This window comes from Anas acuta, chromosome 20 (assembly GCF_963932015.1).
Source record: "Anas acuta chromosome 20, bAnaAcu1.1, whole genome shotgun sequence".
In the NCBI taxonomy this organism is placed as follows: domain Eukaryota; kingdom Metazoa; phylum Chordata; class Aves; order Anseriformes; family Anatidae; genus Anas; species Anas acuta.
In genome coordinates, this window is record NC_088998.1 from 2,195,100 (window position 1) to 2,215,134 (window position 20,035).

The 20,035-nt window shown below is 48.6% G+C and overlaps 1 protein-coding gene and 2 long non-coding RNA genes across 5 annotated transcripts; 2 read left to right on the forward strand and 1 right to left on the reverse strand.

Annotated features, from left to right (window-relative positions):
• Nucleotides 1-605: 605 nt before the first annotated feature.
• LOC137842552 (uncharacterized) lies at nt 606-5,872 on the forward strand. 3 transcript variants are annotated; one of them, XR_011089105.1, is made up of 5 exons: nt 606-922; nt 1,445-1,493; nt 1,646-1,706; nt 2,360-2,416; nt 3,621-4,921. It is a non-coding gene; the product is annotated as an uncharacterized lncRNA (long non-coding RNA). The 3 variants fall into 3 exon arrangements; XR_011089104.1 differs by lacking the exon at nt 3,621-4,921 and adding an exon at nt 2,694-3,610; XR_011089106.1 differs by lacking the exons at nt 2,360-2,416; nt 3,621-4,921 and adding an exon at nt 5,715-5,872.
• A 141-nt stretch (nt 5,873-6,013) lies between these two features.
• LOC137842549 (ectonucleoside triphosphate diphosphohydrolase 2-like) lies at nt 6,014-18,724 on the reverse strand. The gene is made up of 9 exons (XM_068656720.1): nt 18,582-18,724; nt 16,340-16,457; nt 14,545-14,695; nt 13,645-13,804; nt 12,130-12,354; nt 10,607-10,882; nt 9,686-9,781; nt 8,636-8,767; nt 6,014-7,763 (listed from the first exon to the last, which is right to left on the reverse strand). The coding sequence occupies exons 1-9, from the start codon at nt 18,693-18,695 to the stop codon at nt 7,533-7,535; spliced, it is 1,503 nt and encodes a 500-aa protein (XP_068512821.1). The 5' UTR covers nt 18,696-18,724; the 3' UTR covers nt 6,014-7,532.
• On the forward strand, nt 7,896-19,981 carry LOC137842551 (uncharacterized). The gene is made up of 2 exons (XR_011089103.1): nt 7,896-8,092; nt 13,180-19,981. It is a non-coding gene; the product is annotated as an uncharacterized lncRNA (long non-coding RNA).
• Nucleotides 19,982-20,035: the final 54 nt, after the last annotated feature.

Sequence of the window (20,035 nt, forward strand, 5' to 3'; positions counted from 1 at the left end):
GTTGCCACCCCCAACATCCCCAGTGGTAGCAAAAAATGGAAATACTCTGCTCCATTATGATGTCCAATATCTGGCTCCTAAATGGTAGCAGGATTATACCCAGCAGAGTAGTGATAACACCCCGTGGGGTAGCTAAAACTTTGCTCCTGTGATTGAGACTTCAGAGGTTTCCCTGGGAGATTCAGCTACCTAAAGATCTGTGGATCAGGAGGCATTTCAAATTATACATGCAAAATTTATTTTTGCTATTTCTATTCCAGTCAGTCAGTACTTCTGTTAGCTACGTGCAGATCCACGGGAAATGACAATGCCATTTTAAATACTTTTGCATTTTTTAAATTAAAGTAAAATGCTATTATTTCTAAGCTCTCTGTGAGGAGGAGCACAACCAAGCTGCCAGGAGTCTCTATGGAGCTGCAGACCATCTTAGCCCTGTGACTTCGAGTGCTGTGGCAGCCCAGCAGCCTAATTTGTGTTACCAGAAGGTGAGCTGGCAAGTAGCGAGGCACAATGCTGCCAGAACCTTGTCTCACATAAAGCATTCCTTCAAAGGCAAACCATCTGCACAAAACTGACAATTCAGCAAGGTCTGGGAGAAAAAAAATTGCAGATTCTATGGCCCTGCATGAACAAAATGATAAAGCATGTTTGTAAATGTCGGTTGTTTAGTGGACAGTCTGCAGAGAGGAGCTGCTGTGGATTCCCAGGGCAGGGGAGCAGGGGCAGTTGAAAAGCAATCGGATAGCACAGAAGGGAACAGCTAGAGCAAGCTGGGGAGAAACATGTCTCCTACATCGTTTCTTGTATTGAAAACATCTGCTTTAAATGGTATTTGATTTCTTTGGAAGCTCTTCTCAAACCTTGCTGCAAGTGACAAGAAAGGAGGCCTTACCTCATTTAGATGCTTCTGAATTTCCCATCTGTAAGTTTGCTGTATGAATTAATGGCTGTAACAGGGATACTAGAAAACATCAGGGACCACTATTACCAGGCCAACGTCCCTGGGTTTAATCCAGAAGAAGAAATGTTAGTGAAGTTAAAGCTGGAAGTTGTATTTCTATTTAATTATACATTAGTTATTTTCTAACTTTTAATTGTTCTTATGAACTTTTTGTGCTGCTTTCAGCATGGAAACATTTTTCTGTGAATACAATTGGTTTGAGTAGAGTAGAGAGATACCTTTGTTAACCTTTGAGTATTGCCTCCCCGTTTTACTGAACCACTGTTGTGTGTGTGTTATGGGGTGCTTAGAGATGATCCCTCCACTCAGCCACCCAGCAGGCAATGGCTGTAATTCTTGTTTTGACACTTAACCTGCAAGACAGCAGTCTGTGTCTCTGAAAAAGTGTTCTTGTCTAAACTGAGCCTAGTATCTGGGGTGGGGATGGGGGTGGGGCTGGCAGGAGCCCAAACCCAAATCACAAAACTAATTCTGTCCATGTAGGTAAAAATCTGGAGCTCTGAGTTCAAGAGAGGGGCACTGCAGAATAAATGTGAGTGGAAGACCTCTTCCCGAACTGAAAAGCTTTCAGTGGTGGTCCGGGTTTACAGTAAAACTGAAGTATGGCATGGGTATGGGTGCACATTTGTCATTCTGGTCTTTCTGATTGTTATTTCTGAGGATAAACAGTACTTTGCTTTCTAGAAATTATTGCTATCGAGAGATTCTACCTCAGATGGATCTTCCAAGGAAGCAGTTATTAAAGGTGAGGGGCTACTTCCAGAGACTGGTAAGTGAGAGGTGCAGCTGCAGAATTCCTGGCTGAGAGGACCAGGAACAGTTGGCTGGGATCAAGCCACAAGTCCATTCAGGCAATCTTGTCTCTAGTGATCAGCAGCCAAAGAAGAACAGGGCAGACATATTCAGATTTCGGGGTGGTTCCAGCAATTCTTTAGCCATAAGCAAGCATCTTTTTGTTTTATAGCCCCAGTGGATTGTTTTCTTATGAATTTATCTAATCACCTTTTGAAGCCAAATAAACTTTTGGCATAAGCAACCTCCCATCATGATGAGCCCCATGGTTTAACCACAAGCTGTGTGGAAGAAGAGCTCCTTCCATTTTGCTCCATGAGCTCTATGGAGCTCCTCAGTTCAGAATAATGCTGTGGGCTTATTACTTCAAAGCTTGCACTCGAGAGCCTTAAACATTGTCAGTGATTACCATAAAATCAAGTGTAATGCTAAAGCATCTTTTACTTGACAGAAATATCAGTATTAACTGGCAGTTTATATCTCCCACATGTTTAAAACCAGTGAACTTTGAACATTGCTCCCATGTTTTCCTCATTCAGTTCCACAGTTTCACTGCTGTACGTTGTCCAGAGATAAGCGCTGTAAGTCTCACCTTCTTTCACTCAGGAGAGCTGTTCCTCCAGAGAATTTCCACTGAGAAGTGGTGACTAATTCGATCATGAGGTAGGCATATGGTAACACCCCCTGCTGTGAACAAAAATAAACTTTCCTTCACACAGAAGTTGATTTTATCATTCCTCTTTCTCTCTCCAATCTCCTCTACTTCATTCCCACTGCAGTCCTCTTTCTAGTAGGGATTATTCATTCTCCTTCTCATTTCCAAAGGACCCTCCATCCATACTCCGTGCTAGTGCCCATCTCCCTGCACAGAAACCTTTTCCCATTGATGCCGCAGTTTCTTAACTCACTGATTAGAACTGCTTTCGCCTCCCACATATAGAGAACCTCCATACTGCAACGAGTCTTTCATCTGTGTCCACATCAGGAGTCTCCTCGGCATGCTTCCAGACAAGCCTGCTTGCTAATTTATTTGATTTGTGGTGGGACCAGCTACTGGCTGCATTGGAGGTTCCCGAGGCTTAAGGCGCTGTCCTGCCAGCCTCCCTCTTGTGACTAATCCCCGTCATTACAACCGAGGGGAACAAGACTTTACGCTACCAGTGTTTATCTGACTAAGATCATCCTATTGCAAGAAGACTCTTTAATACCTCATATAGAGGGCGTAGTGGAAGCCAAGTCAAAGACTTCTCATCTGCCTAGTCTCCAGTGCGTACTGGTACACACTGGAGAAATTGGCTATGCTACACTTTAAAACCTCAGAACACTTTAATTCAAGCATCCACTAGCCTGGGTTTGATGGTATTGTAAAAATACTTTTATTTTAAGATAGCTGTGGCAAAAAATGGTGTTTTGCTTATCCTGATTTTAATTTGGGCTTGTTCTGCTAATAGCATTTTCATTTACTTTGGTGTGTTCTGAATTAGCTCTTGAAGTAGGAGTGATAGTCCGTGAGGTAGGATATAAACATCATATGGCTTTCCACTTCTCTGGAAGATAGTCAGCTACATGATCATAGGCATGGTATAAGAAAAAAATGTACAAGGCACTGACCCATCTCCAAATTCAGCCATCATGAAAGTCATTCTGCTGGATTCACTCCACCAGTGGTCTTGATTTTCAAACAATTTCACTTCTGTCTATTAGAAAAGCCCCTGAAAAACAAACAAACAAACAAACAAAAAAAAAAAAAAAAACCACAAAACAAAACCAAAACCAAAAAACTGACATGAGTGCAAGCACTGCAGTATTTGGTGCTGTACATTGTTTCTAGACCTTCCCCTAACCACTGATCTGGAAATCTTCACAGGCAGGACAGTATCTGAAAGAGAAGAAGAGTTACGATCGCTGCTTTAATAATGGGAAGCTGGAGCTCAGCCAGTAGGACAAGTTTTGCAAAGCTCATGCAGCCTGCCCTTCTCCCTGACCTCCTCATGACTTGCCAAGATCACCTATGGGTAGAGAGTCCGCCTCCGTGAAATCCTGATGTGTTGGTTCATCCATAGGCACCCTACAAAATACACATATCTCAAAAAGCAGAACTTAGCTACAGCCTTGGATACAGTCAGGTACCGAGAGAGAGGTTAGGACTCAGTTTAGGTTTCTCTCCTACAACCCCAGGGAACGTGGGGGCGTCAAAACAGGAAGAAGAGAGCAACTCTGGTCCTGCGGTGGTGGACTTGGTACTGCACAACTGCACTGCAGGCAATAAACCATTGTTCATCTCAATCTGTGGGGTAATCCATTGGTACCAAGTGGAAGGAATCTACTGGCTGGGAATGCACGATGCTTTGGAAATAATTCCAACTGGAAGAAAGACAAGGAGCTAATATACTCCTATAAACATGCTGAAGTGAAATTTAGGCTGATAGTCATCAGGAGGTCAGCTAATTCACTGTGTTTTTGGAGCTAAAGTAGACAAACCTCTTTCTGGTGTCTAATACGTTTGATTTCTTGCTTATTGATACTTGCTGACAGCAGCAGAACTGCAATTGCGTGTGAGCAGACATCACCTGCCAGAAGAGCTCTCCCATCGCTCAGCCCAGAGTGCGAAGGGAAGGGAGCTATGCATAAACATACAGAATTTATGAACAGTTAGAAAATCCTCATTATTAATCATTTCCGCAGTTAAATATCTCGCTGTAACTAAAGGCTGCAAATGTCTTTGTTTCAAAGTGAGTGAGTTTATCTGGAATCTCCTTTTAAGTAGATTTCTGCTGTCCAGGTAATCTGGGGATTAGTTCTGCAAATTTACGTAGTGCTGAGATGGTGGAGCTGCTTCTGTAGGAAGCTGGGGGAAAGGAGTAGGTTACTTTTATTAGCTTCCACTGTCCCTATAGGTTCCCAATTTTGATTTTTTTATAAAATTATTCTTTTTATGACTAAAAACCCGCATTAGTGCTTTTAACATACCAGTCTAGCTCAGTGTCTAACAAATACATCTGCAAATTATTATTATTTTTTTTTTTTTCTGCTGGGTAGAAAGATAATGTTATGTGCTTGCAATATTGCCCATCTGAAGCCCAGTTCACCTGGTAACCCTGGCTGCTGGGGGCTGCCTGTTGGAATGGGCATAACCATTACACGAGAACAAATTTGCCTGCCCACAACTGGTACCACAACACACAAGCAGTAGGCCTGCAGCAGGACACAGCTGTGGCTGTGTTTGGAAGAGGAGTGGTGGCAAAGGAGGGAGCGGAGCTGCCACGTGTGGTGTGGAGACCACTGAGGGAAAGAACTTCAGCCATCAAAATGTTCTTTCTGTGCCTTTGTTAAGAACAGCAGCTTTTAGCTCAAGCGTTTCAGAATCTGCTCTAAATCGAACAGTTGTGGTTGTCTTCATATTGCAAAGTCTTATTTCGATGTCAGCTGGTGGCTGAGGTGACATGGATTTAATGTGGAAAGTGTGGTCCTCTGTGTGGGCCGTCACTCAGTGCAGGTACACGGCATCTGTGAGGCAGGAGCGAAATGTCAGGAGGACACGCTGAGCTTTTTGCCTAATTACTCACTTGTTATCTGCATGGAAGTCCCAAAGCGCCTGAACAAGAGCTTGGGGAAGTTCCCTGCAGAGTTCTTTCTCTTGGAACCTGTCATCTAGCATTCAAAATCAAGAATGAGCATAATGACTGAGCAGGCCAGAACACCTGCATTGCTGGTGTTCCTGGCATCTCACCTCCTTATTTCCATTTCTGACAGGGCTACCACGGGATTCTTTCTGGGCAGCTTGCAAATCTCAGCCTGGAATCCCACGGTTGTCCTATGTGCTGACAGGTCACAGAGCTGGAGAGCAGTTTTAAAATTGCATTTCCAGAAACAGGAGGAACGAAGTCACCGGAATTTCCCCCCTGTCACTGTCTACCTCATAACCTCTTTTTTTTTTTTTTTTTTTTTTTTCCCTATGCAGGCCTTTCTGAATCCCTCCTGTCTTATTCAGGCGGTTTGAGCAAAGAACACATCAAAGATGTTGACACATCTCTCATCAACTAAATACCAGAAGCCAGGTTATCTAAAGTCATTTTCTGCCTGCCTGCCACTGGGGAGAAAGTGCCTTCAGGGGTTCTCGTTGTGTACCCCGAAAGTACACAGCACAACAGCTCTTGAGTAAACAGTGGCAAAACCAGCATCCCCCATCCTCCTCGCTGAAACACTTTGTATTCACAATAAAAACCCCGCTTTGATCTCTTGCCAAGAATAACACAGACAGTGTATTAAAACATCTTTAATAACATGATATAATTAAAAATATCTAACGTGTAACTCAAAGAAATGAATATGAAGCTTGTTTCGATCTGTTTCCACACCCCTCCAAACTTGACTGACAGGTTACAACCCTTCATTAGTTGACCTGAAAATTTATGAATACACCAATATTAAGAATCAGGGGGGTGATATATATGAGTTAGGAGCACAAAGGATTAATAACCGGGTTCGAAAGGACTTGGGTGCCGTGGTAGCTTTAAATATCCTGCAAGGCACATCATTGCATCTGTGAACATTTAAATTTCTGTTTAAAGTGGTCTGAAATGAGTTGGAGGCACTTGTGCCTCAGGCTTTTAACAGCTTGTGTGTTTAAGTCTCTGAAGCAATATGAGAGGTGAACTCTAAATGCTGTAGTCAAAGGACATTTGTCTAAATCCATCCCCTCTTTCACGATAACATGGGGAATTTGTATAGTGCCTTGTGTTAGGAGAGCAGACCAGAGGAGCTGGAATGACTGCCAAGTCCTAGAGGAATCCTAAGTATTGGATTTTAAAGTAATTTTGGTCACAGTCTAACATGAAAGTCATTGGACTGACAGTTGGGAAAGCTTCTGTTCCTGGCTCTGCTCTCATCTAAAGGACAGTATTACACATCACTCTAGAGGCAGTGAGACGAGCAGTTCAGTGCAAATGAATGAACTGGGGAACCTCAGGCCAGCATGCACCCGATTTTAACACGTGAGATTAGATGTGTTAATTTAAATCCTGTTTAAAGTGTTTAAATTGACAATTTTAACCCTGAGTTGCCATGACTCAGCTGAGAGACAGGAACTCAGCTGCATGTCTGTGCTCTTTGTTTCTCCTTTGATGTTGTGTATGTTTTGTGTGGACCAAGACCAAAACCCATTGCTTTTGAAGGATTCTCAGTCAACTGGAGCATTCACTGGAAGGGATGCATGGGTACTGTCACTGATGTGGAAGGACAGGTCAGTAGTAGCAGGAAGAAAATACAAACCTTCTTCTCTGGAACATGAAAGCAAGTTGGCTGCTGTATTCTGATTGTATTTTAAGTCTGTTCCAGTCTTCATTAGTGGAGACATTGCAGGTATCTTCTCTCTTGTGGCCAGAGAAGAGGACAGCGCACCTTTTCCAGTTATCACCTCTTCTAATTAGGTAGGATTGTTCAATATTAACCTTGCAACAATGGTCAGGGCCTGCCTCCTCAAGGGAATGTTTTCATTAGGTAGACACTAGTAATCTCACTTGCAGCCCAAACAAGATCTGCACAAGCTGGTCTCATTTGGAAAACATACAGCTTGACATCCACTGGGAATCTCAGACTTCCTGCAGAGCAGGATCTGTTTTCTCAATGTACAGTAGTGCAAATGGTAGCAGGCTAAAGTAAGGCACTGAGGCTCTTGAGTCCTGAAGGAAAATCGCTTGCATCCTCCAGTGAATTACGCCTATGTGATTTCTGTATGTACCCTGTTCCCTGCCCTCTGGCAAGAGTCTTGGAATAAGAGTCAGTTGTCATCAAAAACACTGCTGTTCCTGTTACTGAAGCTGTTTTCCTTGACCATCACTCGGTATGAGATGCGCATGAAAGAGCCGGTGAGTAGCACAACGAAGAGGATAAGGAGCAAAGACCAGACACCCGGTTCGATCCCCTTGAGGACTCCTTGGCTGTCCTGGGGGATGGTGTTGGTGAGACTCAGCAGGTACCCGAGAGTCCAGCCAGATGATGGATCACCAATCTATTGAAGTAAAAAGGAGGAGAGATCAGAAGAGAAGCAGACACTGTGGAGCCCAGCTGTGTTTCTGTACACAGGCCCAAGGCCTTACATGCTTTATTTGAGACTGACCCAAGGATTAGGCTGGAAGTGAGTGGCTCTTCCTCTCCTAGGGAACACTGACAGGCCTTAACTGCCCTGCCCAGCCTCACCTGGGGCTTCCTCCCACCCCCTGCCCACTGGCCTTGGAGCCCTATTTAAGCTCTGGCCTGGGCAGCCAGCTCTCCCCTGAGCGATGCTGTGGGTGCAGCTGTGTGCTGTTCTTTCTCCTGCTTGCTGACTGGATTTCCCAGGTAGGCCTCTGCTGTAAGCAGCTTTGCTTGTGGTCCTATTGCCTGGGTGGATTTTAGGCTGGTGGTGTCAGTAGCTTGTCTTTGGCTTTCCAGTCTGAGCTTGCTGGATGGATCCCAGCCCTAACTCATTACCTTGCCTTTGTCTGACTCCTTCCATGTGGCTGACTGAGCTGCTATCGCTGGTGCTGCCCTGCTCAGGTACTAGGAGATATGCCTTTGTCACTGAGCGTTTGGCTCAGGAAATATTATCAGCAGTTTGTCCTAAGCATTAGGTGGCAATGGAGCTTCTTCTGCTTATTAGACGTGGATTCTTAAAGATGATACTGCTTCAGATAAGGTTTTGGCCTTTCTGGTTTTCAGTGAGGGCAAGAGGAATCCCTACCTCTCTGACATTCTTTCCTGCTTCTAAAAACTGAATTTATTTTGCAAAACTATGTTGCTGGAGAAATCTTATTGATTAGGGCTTGTAGGACTGGGAACAGACTGGCTTTACTGAGAACATCCCTCCCTTGTCATTGGACACACCACACCTTGGTAACTGACCTCTCGGAAGGCAGTCTGAACAGACTTATCGAAGTCCAGCGTATATCCCTTTGTACTGAGATGAAAGATGAAGGCGGTTACAAAGCAGTAATCAGCAACTACATCCAGGCTCGTCTGGGACTCCTGGATTAGCTGGTGTCATTTCCAGAAAAATAATGGAGGAAAAAAAAAGTAAATATTCAGTAGCTGAATTTCAGGCTTGCTTAAACCCCCCCCCCCTGCTTCCTGCTCTGGGACTGACTGCAGGACTGGAGGAGAGGGGTGGTGTCCTGTGCAGACTGAAGCCATGCTTCCTGCACCCACCGGGCTGTGGTCTGGGGATCGGTGCTACCTCTCAGTGCCTTTGCTCCCACCTCGTTAAAAGATCTGGCAGTTCAAAGAGCATCAGAACTGGCAGTCAGGTCTCAGGTCAACTGCTTGGTGTGATTTTCTGCTCTCTAATTAGGCTGAGCTAATGCTGCAGCCTTTCAGCAGAAGCACTAACAAGGCCTTTTCCTTCTATCCAGAAGAGAGAACTTCAGGGAACTGCTAATGGGACTTGCAAACCCTGTAGGAACTGGCCAGTTTAGATGTTGCTGTGGAAGGGACGCTTGGTTGGTGTATGCTCAAATGAGGGTGGTGTCATAAGACACCAGCTGAGGAAGAGAACTTCCAGACACCCCATGGCTTGGGCTGCGTGAGCCCAGGTGAAATGGGATATTCCCCGGAGCCTAAGCAGATGTGTCCCTTGCACTGAATGAGTGGAGGATAACAGGAGGACCAAGGTGATGTGCAGGAGTAAGTAGATGGGCTTCCTGTTTACTCCTTAATATGCAGTAGAAGGCATTTGTGACTTCTCATGGAATTAAGTACAGGTGTTGCCAAGAGTAGCAGCTGAGATTTGAAAGGAAGGAAAATAAGTGGAGCCTGTTTCCTCAAAGTGTAAAAAAATAAAGATTTTCCCTGAGGAAGCCAATGACTTACGGGTCTGTTAGTCTGACCCATGTGGGCTTTTATAACAGTGTCCCTTGCTTCCTACTATCCCTGTATGCTAAATTATTCCACAGTTACCTCTTCGACAGACATCCCACAAATCTTGTTGACTGCGTGACCCAAGTCAGGAGAGGGTACAGATTTTCTCAGGAAGTCCATGGCCTCAGAAATCACCTACAACAGCAACAAAAATAATCAGGTTGGACTGTGCATCCTTGCCTGCAGTGCCTGTAGGAAGTGGCAGTAGGCATGGGGCACCTTGCCCAGGTGCCCTCCCTATGCACCTGTGTTTGGTTACAGTGCCTCTGAGGAAAACAAGAAAGATCTGTTGTTGTCTGGAGAAGGAAACAGGGCTGAGTTTAGCTTGCACACAGCAGCCTCCTGGCCCTCTGGCTACGTAGGCTAGTCCTTGTGCTCCTTGGCACTCTGTCTATGGGAGATGCAACAGCAGGGAACTGGGGAGACTTCTCTAATTCCTCCCTCTGGATGCCTTCTCTGAAATGCACTCAGTATGTCTTAGGACCTTGCAGCGGTTCTGCCTTAACATCCTAATGATTTGGACACTAGATCCAAGATCTCAGGTATAAGCACACTTGTGGTGGAACATGCCTGGATGTTACCTCAAAGTGGGAGAGGAACTTTAGTTTCACCACGGTCTTGATGTGAGTAGACCCCAGCATGCAGCCCCCACCTGCCCTAACCCTGTGGGATCACATGAGCTCCTTTACGGCTCTATGGAGCCCCCCATGGTCATCTCACAAGCAGACATTGCTGAGACATGGGATGGAAAAGCCTCATCAGAGTTTGTGGTGGGAAGCCTATGGTCCATTTTTGAACACCTTTGCCCCAACGGGGGGAAGACGCAGGAGTGCATGTGTGGCCCTGGCCCTCTTGGCTAGCCATTGTGGCTGTTCCCACTGGACTTATTAATGACCAAACTGGTCCCATTTCACGGGTTCCCAGTTCTAATTGCTTTCCCCGGTGTCAATGAGAACCCACCAGAAACCTGGTCTGCAAGGGCTTGACAGCACTGCTGAGAGAATGTGTGAGGAAGCTGCAGGAGGAGGAGGAGGAGTTGAGCAGGCTGTGCACAAGGGTCACGCAGGCAGACGGGTTGCTGGAGCCGGTGATGTTGAAGACCTCGTCAGGACCAGGGACGTCCGATGTGTTGTCACTGGCAGCACAAGGCCCTGCATGCACTGACTGCCACCGCACTTCCTGGGAGTAGGTGAGGGGCCAGCAGGGATTAGACACAGTTTTAGCGCTTCTCTGATCCTAGAGAGAGAATAAAACAAGGGTAGAGGCAGCAAGAGAGGAGGTTGGCATCCCAAGGCTTTATAGAGGAAGACAATACAACAAAGTAAGGAACAGTTGTGTTTTTTTGTTTTTTTTTTTCCAGCACCACAGTGTTGTAATGAGCAGGCAGGCTGCAAACGGTTTGCCAAACCTTATCTCAGTTAATTCTACTGCAAGACCCAGATGCTGCAGGGTCCCAGCTCCTGCTGAGTTCAGGGCAAGCTGCAATGACTGGGTCTGCTGTGGGAGGCTGAGGAGCTGCAGCCTATGGGCGTCTTGGCCCTACCTGCTCTCAGGCCAGAAATACAATTTCAATGAATAAGGTATTCTTTCCAGATAAAAGAAAGGCTGTTCTGGTCTGCCTTCCAAACACGTTCAATTCCTCTTTTGTCCATGCTCACGAGTCTGGTTGCTGAAACCCTGGGTAATCCTGCTTGCATTAGGCAGTCAGCCAGGCCTGGGCAATTCTCTGGTTTATGATGTTTCGGCCCTCATGCTCCCCATTAGCAAGGGTGACCTGGATGGCATGTGAGTTCCAGTTAGCTGCTTGCCTATGTGGGCAAGTGGGGACCATGCCAGGCTGTGAAAACCCCTTGAGAATCAGTGTTTTTTGTCCCTAGGAGTTCCCCAGTACATCTGTGGTAAATGGGTCCCTCTGTGGGGCATCCAGGTCTCATATCAGGGTCTGCACCCCAGAGGGAGGTGTGGCCGGGCACTGAGTAGCTTGTTTATGAAAAATTCACTTTTGCTGGGGACAAGAATGATTCCTGAATTTGCATCAGATTGTGCCACCAGTCCTTGCAAGTGGGGAAAACAGTTTGGAAGAATCAAAACACCTGCATGTTTTCAAAATGAAATATTGCTCTTTTAGAAAGGGCTTCAGAGCTGGTCAACAGGACAGCAACATCCTCAACAGAAGGTCCCTGGTGGTTCCCAGGTGCTCCCCTTCTAGGATGGGGATCCAAGGAAGTCTTTGCCTCTCTCCACCCTGAATGTGACCTTAGCACCTCTGGAGAGCAGCTTTGTGCTTGTGTGCATTAAACAGGGAGACAGGGAGTCTGCAAGTAGGAAATCCTGAACTGTGTGTCTGCTTGGATGATGGTGAACACACTCTGCAAAAGACTGACTGACGTTTTGCCCCTTAGCAGCTACACCCTGTGAAACCAGTGCAAAGGGTTGATATTATATCCAGGAGCCTTGCAGCAGCCCTTCTGGCAGGTACTCACTTGTATGAGCATAGAGAGCAGCCTCCTGCGGAGCTGGTCCGTGCCATGGCAGGGGCAGTGCTGGGTGTACACGTTGTGTGTCCGCCCGTACAGCTGCAGCCTCACTACCTCCTTTGGCACCTGGTTCCCTTCTTCCCTGGAGGTGAGCTGTGTTGAGGTTCCTCCCATCGACAGGACTCCTGCCATCCCCTTTCCGGAAGGGACCAACTGTCCTCGCCAGTCATACTGACCCCAAAAGAACCAGAGAGGTTGGTTATTAGGACTTCTACATCAGCGTCATGGTCAGATACAAGCACTACTGCACAGAGAAAGCAGCTTTCTGGTGCCATACAGCTGCCCACCTCCACCCCCAGGACATCAGGATGCTGAACTGCAGGATTTGGAGGGAACAGAGGTGCCGAGGGAACAGAGGAACCACAGCCATCTGCACAGAGCTTTCCACAGTCAACGAGAGCAAACAGGGCTCACAGCCTTGGATGGCTGCTCAAGGCAGTGGTCTCAGAAGGTAGGAGCAGGGGAGAGGATGGTGGAGAATGAGAGGGAGGTTTCAAGGTGGGTAGTTAAGGGCTTCAGGTGCTGCCTTGATGCTGAAGTGCTCCTCCTGTCAGGAGAACCCTGTGGTTTCATCTCCTGCAGTCTTGCAGAACTGATTTTGGCAATGCTGAAGTTAGCAGTGTGGGCAGGAAAGCTCATGCTGCAGACAGTGCTCTGTCCCTGGCCTGGGGAGGCTGTGTTGCCGCCAGCAAGGCTAGAAATTCCCAAGCTAGTGCATGTTTGCTGCTGGTTTTCAGAACTCTGTTTCACTTCCCTGCTATGGAGTTACTCAGCTGCTGTCTGGCCTGCCTTTGTTTTGCACTTTGAGTCTTTCTTGGGAGCCATTGGATTGAGAAGCCATGGAGGAAGCACGGAAAATTAAATGCACTTTGTTGTTCAGTGTGTGCCTTCTGAATACAGACCAGGCACCTATGCTGGGGACACCCAGCTGTACTCATGCTGCCATCTCAATGAGAGGGACATTTACGGGCTTTTCCCTAGCTTCTCCTTCCACAGGCTGGTCCCTGGGACAGCTGGACCCTGGTGACAATTGCACAGTACCCTGCAGACATAGCAGCAATGCCTGTTCAACACTGGCTCTGGGCTAGGACTGAAGGTCCCTGAGCAGGGCACTGGAATTCTTGTGTACCCCCAGGATCAGGCTGTGTAAGGTTGTTTTTGTGAACATCCTGGATGCGTTGTCCAAAAGCCTGACATTAGGGCAAGAACGTGAGCACATCCAGGCAAAGCTGTGTTAGAGGTTTGGTCCCTCAGCCTGATTTTAATCATCTCACATCATCTTCCCCCCAGCCAGCTAGTGTTAGATATAACCTGCCTTCTCTAAAAGGCAGTGCAAGCAGTCCTCAAGCATTGTTTACAGTGCAGGGATTTTTAATGGTCCCTCCACTTGTCTCTGTTGCTGTTTGTTAATGGGAATTGCTGGGCTCAGTTCTGTACTTCCCAGGCAGGATCATCCCTTACCTTGAAGAAGTTCTCCAGGACGTAGTTAACAGCAATCCAATTGAATACTTCTTTGTTTAGACTGGACAGGATTTGTGCCCCCTGAAAGTCAAAGGGCGTTGACTTCAGGGCCACGGTCAGGGCTGTGAGGAGATCGTCAGAGAAGGTGGGATGGCTGAGGCTAGACAGAAAAGAAAAAGAAGGCACAATTGTTGTTACAGGGCCTTGCCAGGAGCAGCCCACAGAGTGCACAGCTGCAGGACATCTGCTGTGCTCCCTATTTTGGGTGGCAGCACTGTGAGGCACAACCATAATCCTCCTCCTGCTGCTACTTCCCTCTCCCCTTGCACAGCGCTGGTGGCAACAACAGCCTGCACAACAAAAATGCAGAGGGAAGGTTTGAGCAGCTGTGCCACCAGCCAAGAATCTGGGAGCTTAGTACCCGCTGACACTGAGCGATCCTGTGGCCTTGCCATCAGACTCCAGACTTTACTTTTCCCCAATGTCCATAAGGAGCCAGAGGTCCCAGTGAGGTGACTGAGAACAGGCCCAGTATGTAGGGTGGACCTTCCCACCACCGCTCCCAACCTGCTGCCAAGAAGCACCACTGCACACTCACGTGGATTGCCATTAAAGCTAAAAACACTTCAGCTTCCAGACTGACAGACGTTTCCCCCAGCCCTGATTGTGAAGGTGACCAGTGGCAGTAGCAAGACTGTCGTCTTCATGGCTGCTTTGGGGCACAGGGTATGGACACAGCCATGCCGTGCTCCCCTCCAGTACTTGGGGAGCTGAAGAAGGTTTACCTGACCAGCAGATTAGGGATGAAACACTGCAGAGCAGACAGGGTGAGACTCATTTACAGACTGATCCACGTGACGTGTGCTGATCTCTGGGTGTGGGTTTGCAACATGCACTCACTTCAGCTGCCTCGTGCTGGTGGTTGCTCCCAGGTAGAGGGGAGTTTGGCTGTGCTGCTCTGCCGGGATCGTTTTCTGGGCCTGGTTCAAACATGTATCCAAGCTCTTCCCTACTTTCTGAGGTGAATCTGAGTAGCTGGAGATTCCTGGACCTGGGGATCAGGGGAAAGAATGGAATTTTCTGTGGGAAGATGTGGGAGAAGCTGTGGGAGGTGTTACTAGAGGGCGTACTGTCCTTCAGGACACGCACAAAGCCAGGATCTGTCACAGGTGGAACAAAGGAGCTCCCACTTCTTCCATTGCTCTCTTCTGGGAGTAAAATGGTCAATATGTAAATACCAAATTACATTCATCTAACCCCAGATGTGCTGCTAAGATACCCTGTAAATGACCATGCGCCAGCCACATGACTGCTGCAACAGCTGAGGCTGTCTCAGCTCAGAGGAAAAAATATAAGTGCTATAAAAGATAAGCAAAGGGCACACTGCCACGCAGGCAGCATCGAAAGTGATGTCACCTCCTTCCTCCAGCCACTTCCTTCTGTGTTGGCGGAGGTGGCTTGTGAACCAGTTATCTACCACCAGGACACCTCTGCTCTAGAGGAAGCTGGTGCTGTGCAGACAGAAGCTGTGTGCAAGCCTTGACTCATCTTTCCGAGCGAGATTCAATGTGGTCTGAAATGTTGGTTTTGAACAACCATCCAGAAAAAGCCTGGCTTCCCCAGCCTCTGGCCCTCTCGCCTTGCTGGCTGCGTGACTCCCTCCCCAGGGGCTTTGCTCTCCTGGGCCCCGTATGGAGCTGAGCTGCAGCCTGCCTGTGGCTGCCACACAGTGACCGCACTGCCACACAGACCAAGGGCTGCCTCTCACATGTGAAAAGAGACCTGCAGACAAGGAATTCTTGCTGCTGCTGACACCCTGCTGCAGCAGCTTCAAGTAAGTGTTCAAGCATGGAGCTACAGTTAGTTTTTTAACCCAGCCTGAGACCGTGGCAGCAGTCAAGACAAACACAAGGTTTCAGGGAGCTCTTAGTGCACCATCTGTGTGTGGTTTGTTTCGCTAGCAGCCTGCAAGAGCATCCCTTCCCTGCTTGTTGCGAGGCTGCCCTGCTACTGAGAGTTCAGGGCTTCCCAGCATTCTGCTGTAATCATGCCTCAACATCAAAGCAAGATTTAGAGATAGGGAAGAAAAACCCCAAGCGCATTAAAGCACAAAACTCTTTTAGCTGGCACCCGTGGGGCTTAGGCGACCCAAACTATTGAGGAATACCCCAGTACTCTCCAAAATGTGACACCTAAAGCCACGCTGAACTCATACGTTTGGTATCAAAGGGGTTGGAGCTGTCATGCCTCCTGTGAGGCTACACCACTCACTGCCCAGAGTACAGCTGGGAGGAGGAAAAAGTTACCAGGAGTCTCTCTGCAGCCAGACTTGTCTCCGTTGCTGTTCACCATCTCCCTTGGTTGAAGACCTCAGCAACCCTGGCTCATCCACTGACCCATGTGGATGTTGGAACCACCCCTCGGTGTGCTCCCCCAGCTGCAGCAAGCCACCGAAGCTGTCATCTGCTACTGAAGTGCTCTGACACCCAGCTGTGTATAGATAAATCTGCGCACGCTGAAGAAGACCCATGCTGAAAATAAGCAGCCTGCGCTTCACTGTTGCCAACATTTCAGGTTTTAGCTAGACGATACAGGAGCTGAGGAAATCGGAGCAGTGGACCACACACAGACCTCTCCATTTTGTTCCATCCTGTGCTAATCCCAGAGCCCAGAATTCATGGATCGGGCACCTTACCTGGCACAACACAGGAACGGCACTCTGTGATAACCCCAGTCTTGTTTGATTTGGTAGTGGTCCACTGGTAGATGAACAGGACGGTGCGGGATGGGCCAGCATCCAGAACAACGCCATACTGGAAAACCCCAAAAGCATTCTAGATAAACACTGAATGCACAATTCTTTGTTATTGTAGGGCCGCTCATTGTTTTGTAGGTACTCTGGGTGACCCATGGGCCTACACAGCAGTATTTGATTTAGCTTTTTACATTCAAAGAAAGAGTGAAGGCAGGAGATGATGTGCGTTTAGAGTGAAGCATCTGCATTTCTGAATATATACACGAGGAGCAGCAGAAGTGGAGAAACACCCAGAAATACGTAATTTCTGTAGTGGCATGTGCTGTGGTTGTTCCTGAAACCAAGCAGAGGGCTTCCATGGCAAGCTGAGCCATCTGGATCTTGGGAGAAACAGGTCCTAGTGCAGTGGGAGACAGAACCATACAGTTTCTCAGCTGAATCTGGGACTCAGATTGCTGCTGGGTTAATATGTTAGAGAAAGAAGGCTTTCATGCAGAACTTGGAGGGCTGTGGCTTTCTGCTGCTTCTAAGGAACCCGAGACTCACTTCCCTACTGGAGATAGTGCAGCATGGGTTGGGTTTGCCCTGATGTGTGCCAGATCTGTTCGAGCCGCAGCGTACTCGGACTAACCATCGCATGCACTGTCCAGTGCAGCCATCCCATGCAGACTGAGATGATGTCTTGGCAAAAACAGCAGCAGCCTGTGTGAGATTTCTCAACACCTTGTGCACTGTCATATTTCTCCTACTGCCTAGTAGTGAGGCTGAGGGTTTTCTTAGTCTCTTTGCAGCCCAGGGTCTGGTCTATTTGCCACTAATTGAACTGTGCTGCACCTGGTACATGAGGGTTAGGAAAGGAGAGACCACAGGGGTACCCTGCAGTGCAGCTCTCAAAATGCCCTTAAAATAGCACTCGTGCTAGTCTAGGGTATCACTTCCCCATTCCAGTCTGGGACATCTACACAGGAAAGCAGCGTAGATCTGGGAGTTATGCGGTAGCGCGTGGTCTAAGCTGCATCTTCTACAGAAATACTCATAGCTGTCACTGAGTGGGAGGAGAAAGCTCTGGAGAGGCCTCTAGAGAGGCTGGTGCTTGCAGTGTCGGAAGGGTTTTTAGCAGAAGATGGAGCCTGGCTCAGCCCTGCCTGCTGCCAGCCGCCTGCACCCTTCCTGGGAGCTCCCAGGCTCGGTGCCGGGGCTGGAGCTGGTGTGGCTGGAGCCCGAGCAGAATGCGGAAAGGGGACGCAGCTCCCTGCCCGAGCCTGCTGGCATCCTCCCACACGAGTGACAGCTCGTATTTCTGGCAGGGACATGTCAGCTGCCGCAGGAGAGGAGGAAACAAATGGTCTTGGTGGAGAAGCCGGGATTTTTCCTCCCTCACAAAATGAGAGAGCGCTGCTGGGAGCGCAAGGCAGGGGAGAGGATTGCTGCTTTAGTGCCACAGCTCAGCATCAGGGAAGGAAAGAGGTGCTGGCAAAGCATGGAGTAACAGGGTTTTTTTAATCCAGTTTTGTTTGAGAAGCCTGGGGGAGGATAGTGTCTCTAAACTTGTAGGTTAGCCTAGTTCTGAATAAACCACAGTGTGTGACTAAGCACACCTCAGCAGCTTTGTGTCAAGAAGCACAGGCAGATCTGACAGCTGTGTGTGGCAGGCTGGATCTTCAGCTGAGATCAAGAGGGGAAAGGAGAAGTAGGAGAGAAAACCCTACCAACTTCAAAGAGGGACCCAGCTCTTTCCCTCCCCTAAAACCATGACCCCTTGCTGCTGTGGGGTGGCTCCTGCTGGGGGCTGCCTCTGCCCAGCCCACATGGGGCATTTCTGCTGGCTGAGGGACAATGCTCAGCCTGTGCCTCCCCTCACCAGCTGGGCACCTGGACCCAAAGGCTCAGCTTGGTTTTGGTTTGAAAAGCTACACTATGCCGAAGGATGCTCTTGGATCCTCACAGCCTTGTTGTGATCCATGCTCTGTTGTTTCAGGCTAGGAAGTCAGTAGCTCAATGAATCTAAAAAGCAACAAAACGCCAGTTTGTAGTTGAAGTGCCTGGCTTGCACCACGGAGAGGCACAAGGAAACAGGCAGGCTCTCCTTAAGCAATAGCCCCATAGCCACGGATAGCGTCCTTTGCTTATTGCCCCTCTTGACCCCAGCTTTGCCACCCCTGCCGGAGCCGTTCGCCCTTACCTTGGTCTTGGGCGGGGCGACGGGCACGTCTTTGGTGGAGACGCAGAGCAGCACGATGCCCGTCAGTCCCGCTACGATCACCAGCCAGGGGGGAAGGAGCTCACGCCAAGACATGAAGCACTTTTTGTCAGAAAGTCAAAGAGGAAGCAGAGGAGCAGCGAACGCAAGCTCACATCTGACAGCAGCTGCTTTCTACGAGCTTTAAAAAGAGGAGAAAGGCGGGGCCAGGGCCAGGCTCTGGCTTCAGCCCAGCCCCAAGCCACAGGGACCATGAGGAGCGCGTGGGCCAGGCTGCGACGGGCCGGGCAGAGCACCCGTCTGCCGGCCATGCACACAGTCAGTGCAACCACAGCTTCGTGCGATTCCGGTGCTCGCTTGGCAGAGGCATCGCCAGAACCTCGAAACCGCCCCGGGCAACGGTGTTGAGGGTAAACAGAAATGCGGGGTGAACTCTCCTGTTTAATAAGCAGGAAGCAGGCAAACTCATCGCGCTGGTATTCTGCGCCTGGCAGTGCTAGCAGGAGCTGCCAAAATTAGAAATGGGGAAACTCCTCGTGGCTGGGTTTCCTTTTCATCCGAGGGCCGTGCTTGGCACTGGTGTGGACCTGAGGCGCTCCCTGCAAGGATGCCTTCATCTGCGATGGGGCAGAGCACTGGCATGCTGCCTCCAGACTGCTTGTGGTGCCTCGTCTGCACTCAGGTGGCAGCTGAGACGGGAAAACATCTGCATTTTTGGGTTCCACACACAGGGGGCTCTGGCTGGCTTGCTCCTTGCTGTGGGTGGGAGGCAGCCGGGGCTGCTCAGGCCGTTTGGCCCCCAGGCCTGTATTAGCATCAGTGCCTGCATGCCCCTTCCCTCACAAAGACACATCCCTGAAAACAGAGTTTCTGAGGAAGAATCTCTTAGCCTCAGGAGAGGTGTTTCTTTCAGGCTGTTCTGCTCTGCTTCCCAGTGATTGGGTCTAGTAATAAACCTGCAACTGCTTTAAAATAAATGTTTTGGCTTGTACAAACTGACCTGTTTCTTGGCAAGGCAATCTTGACCCCATGGCCACCAGAAGACTTCACCAGCCAGGCCTGTACCTGCAGAATGACTAGAAGAATGACACCACCAGGGTGTATTTGGAGACACATCTCTTGGTCTGAAAGTTGTTTTAAGCCTTTATCTTCCTGCAGAGTTCAGACTCCAGTTGAGACTTTGCTGGTGCATAACTGGAAGGCATAAGCAGCTGTTTTGTCTACACAAATGCCCCACTTTGCAACGGGGACATGGATTAAATCACCAGAGTGCTGACGTTCCCATGCTTTCATGTCTGCCCAGAAGGACAGGCAAGCTTTCACACGGCTCGCTGGGAAAGATTCCTACCGCAGTTCAGCTTTGTGCAGCATAGCAAGCAAAATAGGTGCCCCAGGCATCCTCCTGTCTCAAAGAAATGCTGCGCACACACGTGGGG

Bases quoted from the DNA above. Each gene is read 5' to 3' on its own strand.
- LOC137842549 (XM_068656720.1), bottom strand. From the start codon at position 18,695: ATGTCTTGGCGTGAGCTCCTTCCCCCCTGGCTGGTGATCGTAGCGGGA. The intron at 10,883-12,129 runs GTGAGTACCTGC...TTCTCTCTCTAG, and splicing joins TGCTCTCTATGCTCATACAA to GATCAGAGAAGCGCTAAAAC. The intron at 7,764-8,635 runs GTCAGTTACCAA...TTACTTCAATAG, and splicing joins TTCAGACTGCCTTCCGAGAG to ATTGGTGATCCATCATCTGG.